General features: G+C 45.4%; 1 protein-coding gene across 1 annotated transcript in view; it reads left to right on the forward strand.

Annotated features, from left to right (window-relative positions):
* Nucleotides 1–16,656, forward strand: part of NOTCH4 (notch receptor 4) — a 264,289-nt gene that overhangs the window by 111,759 nt on the left and 135,874 nt on the right. Inside the window, exons 9-10 of the mRNA XM_069237252.1 lie at nt 1,914–2,027; nt 14,211–14,444. Coding sequence (XP_069093353.1) covers nt 1,914–2,027; nt 14,211–14,444 — 348 coding nt within the window. The remainder of the gene's footprint in view (nt 1–1,913; nt 2,028–14,210; nt 14,445–16,656) is intronic.

The raw sequence follows: 16,656 nt of genomic DNA on the forward strand, positions 1-16,656 counted from the left end.
AAAGACGCTCATGTACTACCCAACCCTAATGGGCATTTAAGACCTTAGTATGCTTTGTAATGTTGCACGAAGCAACAAAAAAGTGTTGGGCCAAAAATTAAATATAGCCTTGAATTCTAAACATAAGTCTGAATTCCAAGCCGGGCAAAACCACAACCAAGTCTTACTTAAACTGCAGCCTTGTTGAGCAAACCCCCAGAAACCATGATGGAACCTTAGCATGCAAAGTCCTGGAAGCTCCCAAACAGAGGAATACCAGAGAAAGGTAATTATGAAAAGGCAAGATAAGTGAAGTTCTGAAAGGTCACAGAAGAAGAGGAATGAGACTGCAAAGGAAGAGGGCGAGGGAGAAACATGGAAGGCCCTGAAGGGTGGGGAGGGGGAGCAGGATAAGATATAAAGGTTATAAAAGGAGGCACTAAAGTGAAGCAAGTTGAGAAGAAGGAAGATGGAGGTTGCAATTAGATTAGACAGAGGAGATTATAAAGGGAAGATGGTGACCTGAAACAGAGAATGCAAAGGAGATACAGATGAATGAGATTGTAAGAGGCTTAAGGAATGAGACCTGAGAAGAGGTGGTGAAAGTGAGAGGCCATCACAAGAAGGACATTAAAGGTGTCTTCTCCCATTGCCATTCTCAGCTTTAATTTTCCTTCTATATGTTCTTAAGGCTATATGGTATTCTACATTACTGGACTATATCCCTTTCCTTACTTTCCTATTCTCTTGACTGACTAGAGTTTTACATTTTCTCTCCCATGTTTTTATTTTATTGCTAGGCATTCACCTTGCAATATAGTGAGATTCCTATGTTTGTTTTGTACAGTCCTACAAATTTAAATTGCTGATGACCCGAGCATACTTTCCCTTTGTATTAGTCATTTCATTTCCATTGTAGCCTGTGAGAGAACTTCTTTTGACATTTCTGTATGTTAAGTTATGTTAAGTCTATTAGCTGAGCGCACTTGTCACCCGTGAAGGTATCCAGGCGCTTGAGCAAGTGTGTAGGTCGAGCGAGAGTGGTTGTGAGTCAACAAAAAGAGATCTGTAGAGTTAGATTAATAGCCAGATCTTCAGCTTCTTGTGAAAATCTAGTGGTGAAGAAGAGGTCCTGATGTGTTTGGGGAGGTCGTTCCAGGTCTTGGCTGCGATGTGGGAAAAAGAATGACCTCCATCTCTGCTTCTGTGGGTTCGTGGGATATGTGCGAGAGAGAAAGAGACATAGATCGTAGTTGCCTGGTGGGTTGGGATAAGTGTAGGTGGTGGTTGAGGTAGGCATATCGAATGTTGTAGAGGGCCATGAATGAGTGGGTGAGCAGCTTGAATTGGCAGCGTTTCTGGATGGGGAGCCAGTGAAGCTTATTGAGGAGAGGTGAGATGTGGGTGCTGCAAAGGAGATGGAGGATGAGTCTGGCCTGTAGTCTCTGTGTGAGGTGGGTTGGGATTCAGGTGTAAAGTGTGTTGCCATAGTTCAGCCTGCTCGTGATGAGGGCTTGTGTGAAGGTGCGTCTGGTGGTTTGGGGTAGCCATTTGAAGATCTTGTGACAGCATTTCCCCAAGGTGCCATGGTGAGTTTGTCGTCCAGGATGAGTCCTAGGTGTCTGGCTTTTTTTATAGGATTGGCTTGGGTCTTAGTTCGGTACAATTCTTATAAAGACTACAATTGAAATGACTTGCTTTCAAGTATGGCTGTTTTGGTATAATTGTAAAACAGCTTTGGCACAACAATAGGAGGCAGATTAGGGTGGTCTGATGAGAGAGTAAAGCAGGGGTATGTGCAGGAGGAGAGTAGGCTTAGACTAGATGCAATCCTTGTGGGGAGATGAGCAGATGATGCCATTCTCACCTGGATGCTCACTCACCTGGTCCCTGAACTCCTTTGGTTTCTGACACTTTGTGTTTCTTTCTCTCAGGATTCAATGGCTCCCTTTGTGAGAATAATATTGATGAGTGCAGCAGCACGCCCTGCCTGAATGGAGGGCAGTGTATAGACGGGGTGGGCACATTCACCTGCAACTGTTCTGAAGGTAAGTGATGAAACTTTCCTTCTGCTTCCTTAACTGGCCTCACCTGCCCTGCATCATTTCTATGTCCACCCAGCACCCTTCTAGCATCCACCCCGCGTCTCCCATTTGTAATAAAAAATGTGTTCTCTTTTCATCATCATGCACTTGTCAAGCAACACAAGTACCTGGGAGTATTTTTCATGGGTAACCTAAACTGGAAACCAGATTGGGAATGTACATCTAAAACTACTCTAAGTAGTGAGGGACTTGAGGACATATAGGGCCTTATTCAGACCCTGCCCATCTGTACTCCAGTCCCATGTGAGCTACAACCCAACGTATTTAGAGTTCTGCACCAGGCCAGATTTAGGTCCTGATTTAGATCTTGGTGTAGGGGTTACTCCATGACAACGGTGACAGATATCCCGCCAGCCATCATCTAAATCCCATTGGATATGATGGGATTTAGATTTCGGAAGACAGGATATCCGTCACCGTTGTGACGTAGTAACCCCTCCGCCAAGATCTAAAATCAGGCCCTTAAACATTGGTGGATGGGATATTTTGTTACAAACGTGACAGATATCCTGTCTGTCGTATTACAAGTGTATTATATCCTATGGCACTCGTTATACCGCGGGCAATGTATCTGTCACGTTTGTGATGGAGTAACCCGACACTGATCTAAATCAGGCCAGAGTTCTCAGTGCCTTTAGAACAGCCACTGTGGCTCCAATGAAGACACTCTAGCTCCGCTGTACAGGTGCTATTTTCAACGCGCCTACATAGTATAGAGTTTAGTTTTCATAAAAAAAATCCCAAAGCAAGAGTTTATTTTTGAGAAACAGAAATTAAATATCCCCGACAAACTGGAATTGTTATCCCAGTGTGTAGGGGTAATTTCTGTGTTTGTCTCTTTGGGTCCACCAGGCTTTCCCTGGTGATCCTGAGCAGGACAAATGTACACCATAATGCCCTCCCTAAGTAGGGCAGGTGGCTTGATGTACTTAGACTGATGGCCTAATGTCCATGATCCTGTCGGTCTATATGTCTCCTGGTAGACCAAGAGTAGAGCACGGCCAGTAGAAACACACCGGATCGCCTGTCACTAAATAAGGCAGGCTCGCAAGGTACTCTGCCATGTTCGCGGTGAAGTACTCTTTCCACGAAACTCTAAGTAAGGCCCTTACTCTCCTCTACTTATGGTACCTGATCAAACCTATCCTTATGGCATACATCCAGAAGAATTGGTAATTGTTTTGAATGGTTGTCCAGCTCTTATCTTAGTTGTTAGCTATTATCCTGTGACTACAAGGAAACTTCTTTGTTGTGTTCTCAAAACTCTTCATTCTACCTTGAAGTTCTACATTGCTAGACTCTTGCCCATGATAGCCCTGCTTTTCAAGTACGGTACTAGGATACATGTATCTGATTTTGCCTCTGTATTGGGTCTGCAAGAAATGGACATTATGACACCTATTTGTAGATTCTTAAAAAATGTTATGTTCTAACGGGGTTTGTTTTATTTTCTGCTGGTCTTTCTTAATGAGGTTTTAAAATACGTGTTGTGATTGTATTTGTATTTTTTTTGTATGTGTTTTTCAACTATTCTGTAAATTAGTGTTCCTGCAGTTTTTGTTCTTCGCCATGCATTTTGTTTCCCCTTTTTCTATCTGATTGCCCCTTCACTACAGACCCCTCCTTTCCCTGTCCACCCTTTCCATTACTGCCTAAATTCCGTTCCATGCCCACCTTTTCCATTACTGTCTAAATTCCATCCTCTGCCCACCCTTTCCATTACTGCCTAAATTCCATCGTCTGCCCACACTTTCCCTTACTGCCTAAATTCCGTCCTCTGCCCACCATTTCCATCACTACCTAAATTCCATTCCAAGCCCACGCTTTCCCTTACTTCCTAAACTCCGTCCTCTGCCCATCATTTCCATTACAGTCTAAATTCCATCCTTTGCTCATCCTTCCAATATCTGCTGGTCCTGTCATTCCCCACCCACATATCTATCCTCCATCAGCCTTTTACTCAGTCTTATCCTTCCATTCTTGATCCTTCTGTTCTCTGCCCATTCTACCATTTTATATTGAGCATATGATGGCCGAGGGCTCTGCAGTAGGGTTCTGTCCACAGCAGATAGTATAACAGTTCCACTTCTATCCTTCCATTCCCTCTTCACCCTTTGATTCTCTGTCTAATCTTCAATTATTTTCCCATCCTTCCATTCACCATTATTTGATTCTCTGTCCAGTGTCTGTCTACACTCCACTCTTGCATCCTGTGTCTGCGTATACTATTATCCATCCTTATATATTGAGCATCCATCCTTCCGTTCAGTTCCAGTCCTTCGGTTCTCCACCCATCCTATCTTTTAATAGCATCCCTCGGTTCTCCAGTGCCACCCATCCTTTTACTCTCCGGCCATTGTTCTACACCCCACCCATCATTTCCATGTCTGTGCATTCTATTTTCCACCCATCCAACGCCATCTTTCTGTTTAATACTCATTCTTAAATCCTCCACCCATCTTTCTACTCTCCACTATCCTTCTACACTCTACCCATCCTTCCAACCCCTCCATCCTTTCATTCTCTGCCCACCCTTCCCTTTCCCCTCCATCCTTCTAATCTCTGCCCATCCTTCCCACCCCTTCATCCTCCCATTCTCTGCCTTCCCTTTCCCCTCCATCCTTCCATTCTCTGCCCATCCTTCCCACCCCTCCATCCTTCCATTCTCTGCCCACCCTTCCCTTCTCCCTCTCTCCTTAAATGCTCTGCCTTCCCTTTCCCCTCTAGACTCTCACTCTCTACCCACTCTCCCCTTCCGCCCTTCCATTCTCTGCCCACCCCTCCCTCCCCTTCTACCCTTCCATTCTCTGCCCATCCTTCCCTCTCCTTCCACCCTTCCATTCTCTGCCCATCCTTCCCTCCCCTTCCATCCTTCCATTCTCTGCCCATCCTTCCCTCCCCTTCCACCCTTCAATTCTTTGCCTACCCTTCCCTCCCCTACCATCCTTCCATTCTCTGCCCATCCTTCCCTCCACTTCCACCCTTCCATTCTCTGCCCACCCTTTCCACCCCTCCATCCTCCCATTCTCTGCCCATCCTCCCCTCCCCTTCCATTATCTACCCACCCTTCCCTCCCCTTCCACCCTTCCATTCTCTGCCCACCCTTCCCTTCCCTCCCCTTCCATCCTTCCATTCTCTGCCCATCCTTCCATCCCCTTCCATCCTTCCATTCTCTGCCCATCCTTCCCTCCCCTTCCATCCTTCCATACTCTGCCCACCCTTCCATTCTCTGCCCACACTTCCATCCCCTTCCATCCTTCCATTCTCTGCTCATCCTTCCCACCCCTCTATCCTCCCATTCTCTGCCCACCCTTCCCACCCCTCCATCCTCCCATTCTCTGCCCATCGTTCCCACCCCTCCATCCTCCCATGCTCTGCCCACCCTTCCCTTTCTATTCTTCTATCCTCTGCTCATCCTTCCTTCCCCTTCCATCCTCCCATTCTCTGCCCATCCTTCCCACCCCTCCATCCTCCCATTCTCTGCCCATCCTTCCCACCCCTCCATCCTCCCATTCTCTGCCCACCCTTCCCACCCCTCCATCCTTCCATTCTCTGCCCGCCCTTCCCCCTCCATCCTCCATTCTCGGCCCATTCTTCCCACCCCTCAATCCTCCCATTCTCTGCCCATCCTTCCCACCCCTCCATCCTTCCATTCTCCGCCCACCCTTCCCACCCCTCCATCCTTCCATTCTCTGCCCATCCTTCCCACCCCTCCATCCTTCCATTCTCTGACCACCCTTCCCACCCTTCCATCCTTCCATTCTATGCCCATCCTTCCCACCCCTCCATCCTTCCATTCTCCGCCTACCCTTCCCACACCTCCATCCTTCCATTCTTTGCCCACCCTTCCCACCCCTTCCATTCTCTGCCCACCCTTCCCACCCCTCCATCCTTCCATTCTTTACCCACCCTTCCCACCCCTCCATCCTTCCATTCTCTGACCACCCTTCCCACCCCTCCATCCTTCCATTCTCTGCCCACCCTTCCCACCCCTCCAAACTTCCATTCTCTGCCCACCCTGCTCTTCTCCTTCTCTCCTTAAATGCTCTGCCTTCCCTTTCCCCTCTAGCCTCTCACTCTCTACCCACTCTTCCCTTCCAGTCTGTCCATTCTCTGCCCATCCTTTCCTCCCCTTCCGCCCTTCCATTCTCTGCCCACTCCTCCCTCCCCTTCCATCCTTCCATTCTCTGTCCGCCCTTCCCTCCCCCTCCGCCCTTCCATTCTCTGCCCATCCTTCCCTCTCCTTCCTCCCTTCCATTCTCTGCCCATCCTTCCCTCTCCTTCCTCCCTTCCATTCTCTGCCCATCCTTCCCTCTCCTTCCACCCTTCCATTCTCTGCCCATCCTTCCCTCCCCTTCCATCCTTCCATTCTCTGTCCACCCTTCCCTCCCACTCCGCCCTTCCATTCTCTGCCCATCTTTCCCTACCCCCTCCACCCTTCCATTCTCTGCCCACCCTTCCCACCCCTCCATCCTTCCATTCTCTGCCCACCCTTCCCACCTTTACATTCTCTGCCCACCCTGCCCTTCTCCTTCTCTCCTTAAATGCTCTGCCTTCCTCTTACATTCTCTGCCCACCCTGCCCTTCTCATTCTCTCCTTCAATGCTCTGCCTTCCCTTTATCCTCTAGCCTCTCACTCTCTACCCACCCACCCTTCCCTTCCAATCCGTCCATTATATGCCCATCCTTCTGTCCCCTTAGAGCTTTCTATTCTCCCCCATGTTTCCCTTTCATCTCTTCCTTCCATTCTCTTTCCACCCGTCCATTCTCTGCCCAGCCTTCCCTTTCTCTTCAGTTCTTCTGTTCTCTGCCCATCCTACCCTCCCGCTTCCATCCTTCCATCGTTCGACCACCCTTTCTCCTTTCATCCTTCTCTGCTTCATTAACCCCCTATCTTCCTTCCATCATGCGCCCCTTCTCCTAACCCAGGGTTCTGCAAAGTCGGTCCTGGAGAGCTGGGTCCATGCCAGGTTTTTAGCATATCCACATTTAGAAAAAAGATGTTTCAGAACTCTACATTTTTCTAAATGTGGATATGCTAAAAATCTGGCATGGACCCAGCTCTACAGGACCGACTTTACCGAACCGTGTCCTAACCCATTCTCTTTGTATCAGCACGTGATGCATGCACGTCCGCCTTGCTCTTTACCCCTAAAGCCGTGACATGTAATGGCTTCGATGTGCAGTGGGCCCCGTAGCATCCTGACGCTGGTCTGCCGGGGAGCCGAGAAGTCTTTCTTACGTGCTCAATAGAATGTGACAAAGTCACACAAACCAACACACTGAGATCCTACTTTACAAACCATGATATTTCGATTTGCAATATTCACCATAAAATGAAGTTATTTCTTTCAAGCAAACTAATCAAATGTATTATTTAGTTCCTAAAACAATGACCTCCCTTGAAATAACCTTGCAATTGTCAAACCAGCCTCCAATCGCTGCTCATCTCTGATTATAACCAGGTGACAATTACCACTGCCTTACAGATCTCACTCTAAACTACCTAGCACCCAGCAGAGAAATGTTAGACAAAACCCACACATGCACCCAACACAACACAGATATGGCGTGCAGGCCCTCTGGCATCAAGCAAGTTTACTGTTGGTAAGGCTGCCATTCGTAAAATGAGAGCCTTTCCCACTGCAAACTGGCATTTTTTGATGCACCAAACCCACATAGCGATTGAGTAACATGTGACCGAACCTTACCAAATCGCTTATTGGCTTTGGAAATAAATACAGACTCGATATTTAAGAGGGGTGTGTTAAGGGCGTCCGTTCCAGACAGCGAGGGCCCGATTCACAAAGATAAAGTTAGACCTAAAGTCTAACTTAGACCAAAAGTCTAACTTTACTGCTTTTTGGTATTCACAACGGTAAGTCACCGGTAGTAAGTTTACTAGTAATTTGGGGCCAGATGTACGTAGATTTGTTTTTGCGATTTCCTAATTGTGAATCTTTGCGATTCACAGTTAGGAAATGCCAAACAGCCATGTACTACAGTGTGTTTTGCACTGTTTGCGATTCCCAGTGGGTCTCAATTGACCTACCTGATTAATATTCATGAGGTAGGTTGCAATTTGCGACCCATTGGAAACCTCTAAAATCACAGGGATGGTGGCCTGCTGGGGACAGCAGACAACCATGCCTGTGTTTGCTTTTAAATAAAGCATGTGTTTTAAAATGCAGCCCTTAAAGGAAAACGGGATGTGTTTCAAAAAGAAAAATTAAACATTTCAGTTTGACCACTGTCTGCCCTTAAAAAACGTTTTGACATGCATTCACTAAAGGGAAAGAGTTTCTTGCGAATGGGTTACCACCAAGTTGAATTTGATAGTAAAATTGCGAACGCATTCCAGTCGCAAAACATTCATACATACCACTGCAAGTTGGTATTAGGAAGGGACACCCTTAACACGCCTCTTCCTAATACCGAATCGCTAACCTATTTTGCAATTCGATAACAGGTTACCGAATCGCAAAATAGGTTTTGCAACATAAAAAAACCTTTGTACATCTAGCCCAAAGTTACTAGTACTAACTTACCTTTGTGAATACCGAAAAGTAGTAAGTCTAGACTTTTGGTCTAAGTGAGACTTTTGGTCTAACTTTAACTTTGGGAATCGGGCCCGAATCTTTAAGCTGTGTATTAATGTTTTGCAATGGAAATCCGGTGGTAAAACATTAATATTTTACCACCTCCTCAAAGGAGGTAATAAGCCATTTGCAAATGGGAAGTGGACCCCATATGACCCCTTCCCCTTTGTGAATGTGCACAAAAAATGTTCTATATTTACAGGGAGTGGTCCATAAAACCACTGCACGCTGATAAAAAAAAGGTTTTGTGTAATTTTTCTTTTTTTTAAATGCATTCCGTTTTGCATCCTGTTTTCCTTTAAGGAAAACGGGCTGCATTTTTTATTTTCAAGTGGCTTTATTTAAATGCAGGCACATACATGTTGGTCTACTGATCCCAGTAGGCCACCATGCCTGCCATTGTAGCCAATCGTAGTGGGTCGCTATTTGCAAACTACCTCATGCATATTAATGAAGCAGGCTGAATTGAGGCCCACTACGAATCGTTATTTTGAGAACCAACCTTTGGGAACTACATAGGTCTGTTCTCAAAGTACCAGTACCTTCATTAGGATTCGATACACAATTTGCGACCACTTCTAGCAAATGCATTTTTGTATGTTCCATTTTTTGTATTATAAATGGCAAATCAGTATTAGCTGCAATTTCTGATTCCCCAAATAGAACTTTTATACATGAGGGCCAAAGTCTGGCATCATCCTAATCACAACGACATTAATCACTAACAAGCAACATCCAATAGAACACCCTACATGAAAGAGCACCCACACCCACACTTCAGGTGTACACTTTCTCAATGCTCCATATCCAAATGTACAACAGAACACGTTAGAGAGAACTCCTCACACCTGCCTTCCACAGCCCAGATATGGCAGTCTGCGGCTCAGATGGTTCCTCCACATTACTCGGCGCCTTCAATCAGCGTGTTCACATAATACATATCGAGCAGTGCTTATGCTGTAAAACAGACCAGCTACCAAGTGGATTTGATAAACCCTACTACCAATCAAATATGCTGACTCACTGACATATCAATGATGAAGTTGTGCTTAGCAGAACCACAACTACATCTTCCATGAAACAGCTTCACGGACACCAGACTCTGTTCTGCAGGGCAATCCACAAAGCCAGGTTTAGAAGGTACTCATCAGTGCATAAAACTATGGTTCTAGGTTTAGGGTGGTATAAAAGCAGAGACCGTATAGGACTTTCTGACACAGATTTATGCAATGGGGTTAAGGACACTGGACAGTACGACGCTGCATCACAATGGTCTTCAGGGCTTACACTGAACTATAGGGGCATTCCCTTTCTTATAACGAAACTATGGATTCATTTAGGAAAACAAAGTTACCAAGCTACCATCTGAGGAGGGCCCTCCTTATATGTCAATTCCCATGACTTAAAGTGTGTGTGTCTGCTTTTGTTGTGTCCTATAACTCAGTCTTCAACAAGTGTGCATGCATAATGGAAAGGCCAGTGCTGCTGAGGAAGGGGAGAGATTAACCCAAATCATACACACGACCCAAATGGAAAATCACATTTTTTAGCTGAGGAAGGTCTTTGTGCTAAAACAGCCCTAGTATGGTAGAGAAGCAATGCTTGTTTGCCTCGTAAAGCGTATGGAAGTTGTTAAAGGCTGCTAGGTCGAAATATCACAAATATGAAGGGTTAGTAATTCATACGCTTTACAAAGATTAACATGTAGAATACATGAAATGTTTTAAAATACTTTATTGTAGTTGGCTTTCTTTCGTAGCGGATCTCCATTGATAGTCACAAGCACTGAATAGTCCCAACCTGCGGGGATCCCGCAACACTTTTCCACAATATATCTTCTTAAGTTTATATGTTCGCCTTTCTTCTAGAAGGCCTGCAGAGTCACTTAAGAGAGAAAAATATTATGCAGCATACAGGATCAGGCTACAATGGTCCAATCCTTCATCTTGTACTTAAAAAAGGGGCCAGGAGAATTATATACATATATAATTTCATGATGTTTATGTGAAATAGCATAAATGTCTTTCACAAACCCTTTTTAGATGCATTGTAGAGACGAAGGAAAGCAGCACAGTGTAGCCCCATGGGCTGTCATTATATGAGTTAAAAATAGAGGCTGCCCTTAAAAACCTAGAAACCACCAGTGTCCCATCATGAACAGCAGGTGGCAGTTGGTTTAGTTCTTTTTTCCGGCTCCTGCTGACAGGATCCTGGAGCATTGAGCTCTGCCTTTTTAGGCTGTTCTCATCAAACCTTTGCAGAAGTGTCAACACTTTTATTCAATGGTTTTCATCTCTTTCTGCCTTTTTCTGGTTTTTCCCGACAGAAAAGTACGGGTTTTGTTAAACAAAATGCATTCTTTATTTGACATGTGCCCCACCTTGGGAGGAAGAAGGTCAAAACAGACTGCATCATCTGCCTTCCAGCATCTTATGTGACTGACTCGTGCCATCACTTCAGGAACTTTTCGCTGATATACCCGCTAGACCTCTTGCAGTCTTAAGTCAACATAATGCAAAAAGAGGCCTTAGAGGAGGTTCTATGTCAACAAATAGAATTAGGAATCTATTCTTGTTACTTTCTTGTAAAAAAGAAAAGATTGAAGCAAGAATTTAGACCCATCTTAGCCCTCTGAGTACTCAACAAGTACTTACGCTGAGAGAACTTCAGAATACTGGGTCTGCACCAAATCTACCCGCAGTTGGATCAAGGGGATTGGGTGTGTGAGATAGACCTTTCAGATACATATTTCAATATCCCGATTTTTGCAAAACAGTGGAAATTTCTACGTTTCAAAGTGGGATCCCCGCACTATCAGTACTAAGTACTCTTATTTGGTCTAAAGTCAGTCTCATGACCATTTTTAAAATGTATTGTTGTGGTCGCAGCATTCCTAAGGAGACAGAAAATCTTTGTGTATTCTTACCTGGACGACTGGCTGATAAAGAGCTCCTCTCCATCACAGACAAAGGAGCACTTTCCCATCTGTGTCGAGAGACTCACAAGTCTGGGTCTTTGGATCAATTTCCAAAAATCTACACATTACCCAGTACAAAACCTGCACTACCTGGGGGCCACATTGGATACACATGTGTGTATCCTTCATAGGAGAGACTATCATCCATCACCAAAATGTTGCAATCTTCTGCAGGTTCATCATACATCTGTGAGGCAGATAGCATCTTTACTGGGGTCAGTTGCTTCTTGCATATTTATAGTACCAAATGCAAGGTTGCACATGAGGCCCCTGAAGCAATGCTACATCAACATGCTGGAACGGAGAGCAGTCCACCTTGCTCTAAAGTCTTTATTTCCAGCAATCACAGCCAATTGCATCCTTGTCCAAACTGACAACTATATCTTACCTGAACAAACAGGGAGGAACTCATTCTCACCCTCTGTCTCTCAAGGCCCAGATGGTTTGGAAATGGGTACTAGCCAAAAGCCTCACAAAAACAGCCATTCATCTGCCAGGCATTCAAGCAGACTCTCTCAGTCGAAACTTTTAACACAATAACAACTGATTTCACAACGAGATATTGCAAGTCATTTTTTATGAATGGGGTCATCCTGAAATAGACCTGTTCACAGGTGCAAATTACAGAAATTGCCAAGACTACGCGTCTAGATTCTCCTAGCCAGGGTTGAAGGGGAATACCCCTTTGATAAGTTGGCCAGGGAAATTTCTCTACGCGTTTCCACCAACTCCTCTCATTCCAACAGTGATTCTCAAGTTATAGCTATCTCAAACCAGAACGATGTTCATAGCCCCAGAGTAGCCTTGCCAATGGTGGTTCACTGACTTTCTATATCTGTCAGAGAGGCCCCACAAGATGCTGACATGTCAAAAGGGTTTCCTTTTCAAGGTCAAGGGACAGATACTGCATCCCAGCCTCTCAACCCTGAGCTTGACAGCATGATTCCTGAATTCCTCCAATGTGGGCATTTAGGGGTTTATAAGAAGTGTATGGACATTTTCAGATAGGCTTCCTCTAGAAGTCTATTGTGTGTTTAAATTAAATAGGTTTTATTTATGGTGTGCACAGTATAATCACAATCCAATTTCCTGCCAGAAAATGTAGTCATCCTGTACCCGCTACATTTGGCTAAGTCAGGACTGCAGTTTTCCTCAATTAGGGTACACCTTGCAGCCATTACAGCATATAGGAAATCTCCCTCATAGACATCTCTTTTTCAGAATTCCAGTAGTGAAGGATTTTCTGGAAGAGCTTAAAAAAGTGTTCCCTCCAGTTAGGAATCCCTCTTCTCCAAGGGAACTTAATATTGTCCTTTCCAAATCAATGGGCCCTCCATTGGAACCAACACATAAAGCCTCTTTGCAACATGTTACATGGAAAATAGCTTTCGTTGTTACCATCACTTCAGCCCGTAGAATAACTGAAAGCCAGACCCTATGCTCAGAGGTACCTTACACAGTGTTTCACTCCAATAGGGTAATGATGAGAACTCATCCCAGTTTTCTCCCAAAGGTATTCTCAGAGTTTCACATCAATCAGAATATGTCTCTATGCACTTTCTCTCCTAACCCCTCAAGTCCAGCTGAAAGTCACTACATTCTTTGCACATTAAGAGAGTGTTAAACTTCTACTTGGACAAGGCCAAGAGTTATCAGGAAATCGGATCACCTGTTTGTTAATTATGGTCCAGTGAGAACAGATTTAGCCTCATCTAAACAATCTATTTAAAAATTGATTGTTTCCTATATTATACTCTTGTATCAGCTTCTACGTCTGCACTTTGTGGTATGGGCTTGCTACTCTGTTCAGTGCTTATGACTATTGATGAGGATCCCCTGGAAGAGAAGTATAAATTGCTTACCTACAATCCTAGTTCTCTTCCAGGGGAATACTCATCAATGTCATAGGAAACCCACCAACCTCTCCGGATGGAAGTTATTGCAGCTCTCAATGAGTTCGGTATGCAGGATTCCATAGCTTTCTTTAAAAATGACCTGACCTAGCATCCGTGGGGCATTGTGGAATACAGGGAGTGCTGTTGAGTTCTTAAAGACACAGTGCCAGGTTTTGTGGTTACTCTTTTTAATGGCAGCTGATTGGTTAACAATGTCTCATATTCCCTCCCTTTTCTTTTGCTTTTAAATACAAGTTTTGTGGAAGGCTTTCTATGGTCAGTTTTTTTCATTATTAACATAAATTGTATTGATTTATGTGGTTTAAAAAGAAACTTATATTTAATTGGGCCATTTTTCAACTAGTCTATAGGCTGCAGTTATATATGTGTGTGTGGGGGGTGTTAAGTACTACATAATATATATATATATATATATATATATATATATATATATATGTATATTTTTACACACATGGGAACGGGAGAATGGGATTATTCAATGCCTAGGACTTTGATGAGGATTCCCCTGGAAGAGTATTAGGATTACAGGTAAGCAGTTTATCCATCTCCTGTCTTTAATCAAATGCAGACCACTGGAAATGAACATCCCTGCTGCTCACCACACTCAGTGTTTCCCTTTTCTGATCTCTCCAAGGGTTTAGCGGGCACCTTTGCCAGGACAACATTGATGACTGCTTGAACACATCTTGCCACCATGGGCACTGTGTGGATGGTATTGGAGCCTTCTCCTGCGTCTGTGACCCCGGATACACAGGCGAGGTGTGCGCGTTGGACATCAACGACTGCCTTTCCCGGCCATGCCAGAATGGAGGTAGCTGTCAGGACCTGGTGAACGGGTACCAATGTGTATGTCCGCTGGGGAGCACAGGTGAGAAAACAGATTAATTTCACTCTTCTCCCCATCTCTTTGTGTTACATCACCAAAATGCAAGAATAGAAGGTACATCACATGCTCTTTTACTCCCCTTAGTGAAATCTTGCAGTTGACCCCCAATACTTTCGCTAGACCCAGAACAGTCTCCTTTTTGTTGCTGAGAAACTAGAGAAAGATTAAGTAGTGGATACTTCAAAATATAAACATTAAAATGTGTACTTTCTGTTCCTTTTGCTCTCTCCATGACCTCTGAGACCAGGGGTGAAGGTGTGACTGTGAGCATAGATACACAGGTGATTACTGCTATGTCTGTGATCCTGGATGCACAGGTGATCCAAACCAAGTCTGGATACGCAGGTAAAGGTAAAAGGCAACAGGTGTAACCTTGGGCAGCCTGGATGCACAGGTGAGTACAAGTGGACATCTACTGATGTGACTTTAAGCATTGAGTCAGAGGTAAGTAAAGACAAAAAGCCATAGATGTGACTCTGAGCCTGGAGGTACAGTTCAATTCTGCTGTGACATGGACCCAGGAGCGGCTTGCGGTGCTTGGCGGGGCAGCGTGCGGGGGTGGGGCAGGATCGCATGGGAAATAAAAATAAACATTAAAATACATTAAAAAAAATTAAATACTTACCTCGTTACTCGCTGCGCCCGCGTTGCTCCTCTCCCGTCTTGCTGCTTCAGGCTCCCAGCCTGCTCTGCGGCCAATCCTGACATTGCTCAGCCCGTGCAGGCTCCCTCCAGCCCGGCAACTGCTGGGCTGGAGGCAGCCTTCTGCGTATGTATGTTTAGGCCGGCCCGAGACGGCCAGCCAAACATACATGTGCTGTGAGGAGGAGTGCTGAGCACTCCCCCTTGTTTCTTGTCACCCTTGTGGCCCCACCCCTTCAAAATAAAAGGATAATAAACAAAGTTTATTGTCCTTTTCTTTCAAAGGTTTGTAGCTGCCGCAGCTGCGGGCGGAGGGGGGGGGGCGACGCTTCTCCGCCATAAACTAAGAGCCGCCTCTGCTTGGACCTTGAATATACAGATGAGTAAAGGTTAAAAAAAACACAGCTGAGACTTTGATCCTGTACGCAGAGGTAAATAAAGGTAAATAGCTATATGTGAATATATGCTGGAAAGAGAGAGGTGAGTGTGAACCTCATAGGTGAGTAAAGATAAGCAACCATGTGACTCTGAGCCCAGATACATAGGTGAGTAAAGGTAAACACTAGAGGTGTGTCCTTGGTGGTACGTGTGCAGAGCTTCAGGACTAGTTCCCCTGGTCTTTATTACGAGTGTGGTGGTCTCAAGATCACCACATTCACGATAGAGGTTGGACCGCCGCAGACAGGGCGGTCCAACCTCACCATTATAACTTTGGCACATGGGCCACGGTCCAACTGCTGGCATCGGCAGGTTGCCGCCTGTCAGGCAGTCTGGCGGTGTCGGCGGTCACAAGCCGCCAGGGCAACGCTGCCCTGGGGATTACGAGTCCCGTTTCCGCCAGCCTTTACATGGCAGCCCCCAATGGGGATGGCCCCTGCACTGCCCATGCTTTTGGCATGGGCAGTGCAGGGGCCCCCATGGACAGCCCCGTCGCGCTTTTCAGTTCCTTAGTTACAGGCAGTGAAATGCGTGATGGTGCTGTTGCATCCAATGCACCACAACATTGCCCCCGGCTCGATTACAAGCCGGGGTCAATGTTTTGGTGTGTTTTCCGCTGGGCCAGCAGGTGGAAACGCTGTTTTTGCCTGCTGGCCCAGCAGAAAACTCCTAATAGTGCAGCCAGCATACCGCCAGCATTGGCGGTATGGGGGCTGCAGAAACTTTGTCAGTCTTTAAAAAAGACCGCGAAGCAGTAATGAGGGCCTCGGTCTCTATTTGGCTGTATTTTATTTGTTGTCTTTTGTACAGCACAGAAATCAGTCGAAAGTGAAAAAATAGTCTGCCACTCTTGTACACAATAATAACATTTCGTGGAATGCAGCATAATTATGTGCCCAATTATATTTGTCTTAACATGAGTGGCCACGCTGGAATCCAGATAAAAAACAGCAAAGGCGCACGTGGTGTAGCACATTTATGGCCACATTAAGCAGCAGGCATACCACTGGTGGACAGATACATGTGCTCAATCCTCAATGGATAAGAGGTCTTGCAGCGTAAGACCTGAGTTTAAATCCCACGTTTGGTAGATGAACAAATGATCTCGTCATTC

This window comes from Pleurodeles waltl, chromosome 6, assembly GCF_031143425.1.
Source record: "Pleurodeles waltl isolate 20211129_DDA chromosome 6, aPleWal1.hap1.20221129, whole genome shotgun sequence".
NCBI lineage: Eukaryota > Metazoa > Chordata > Amphibia > Caudata > Salamandridae > Pleurodeles > Pleurodeles waltl.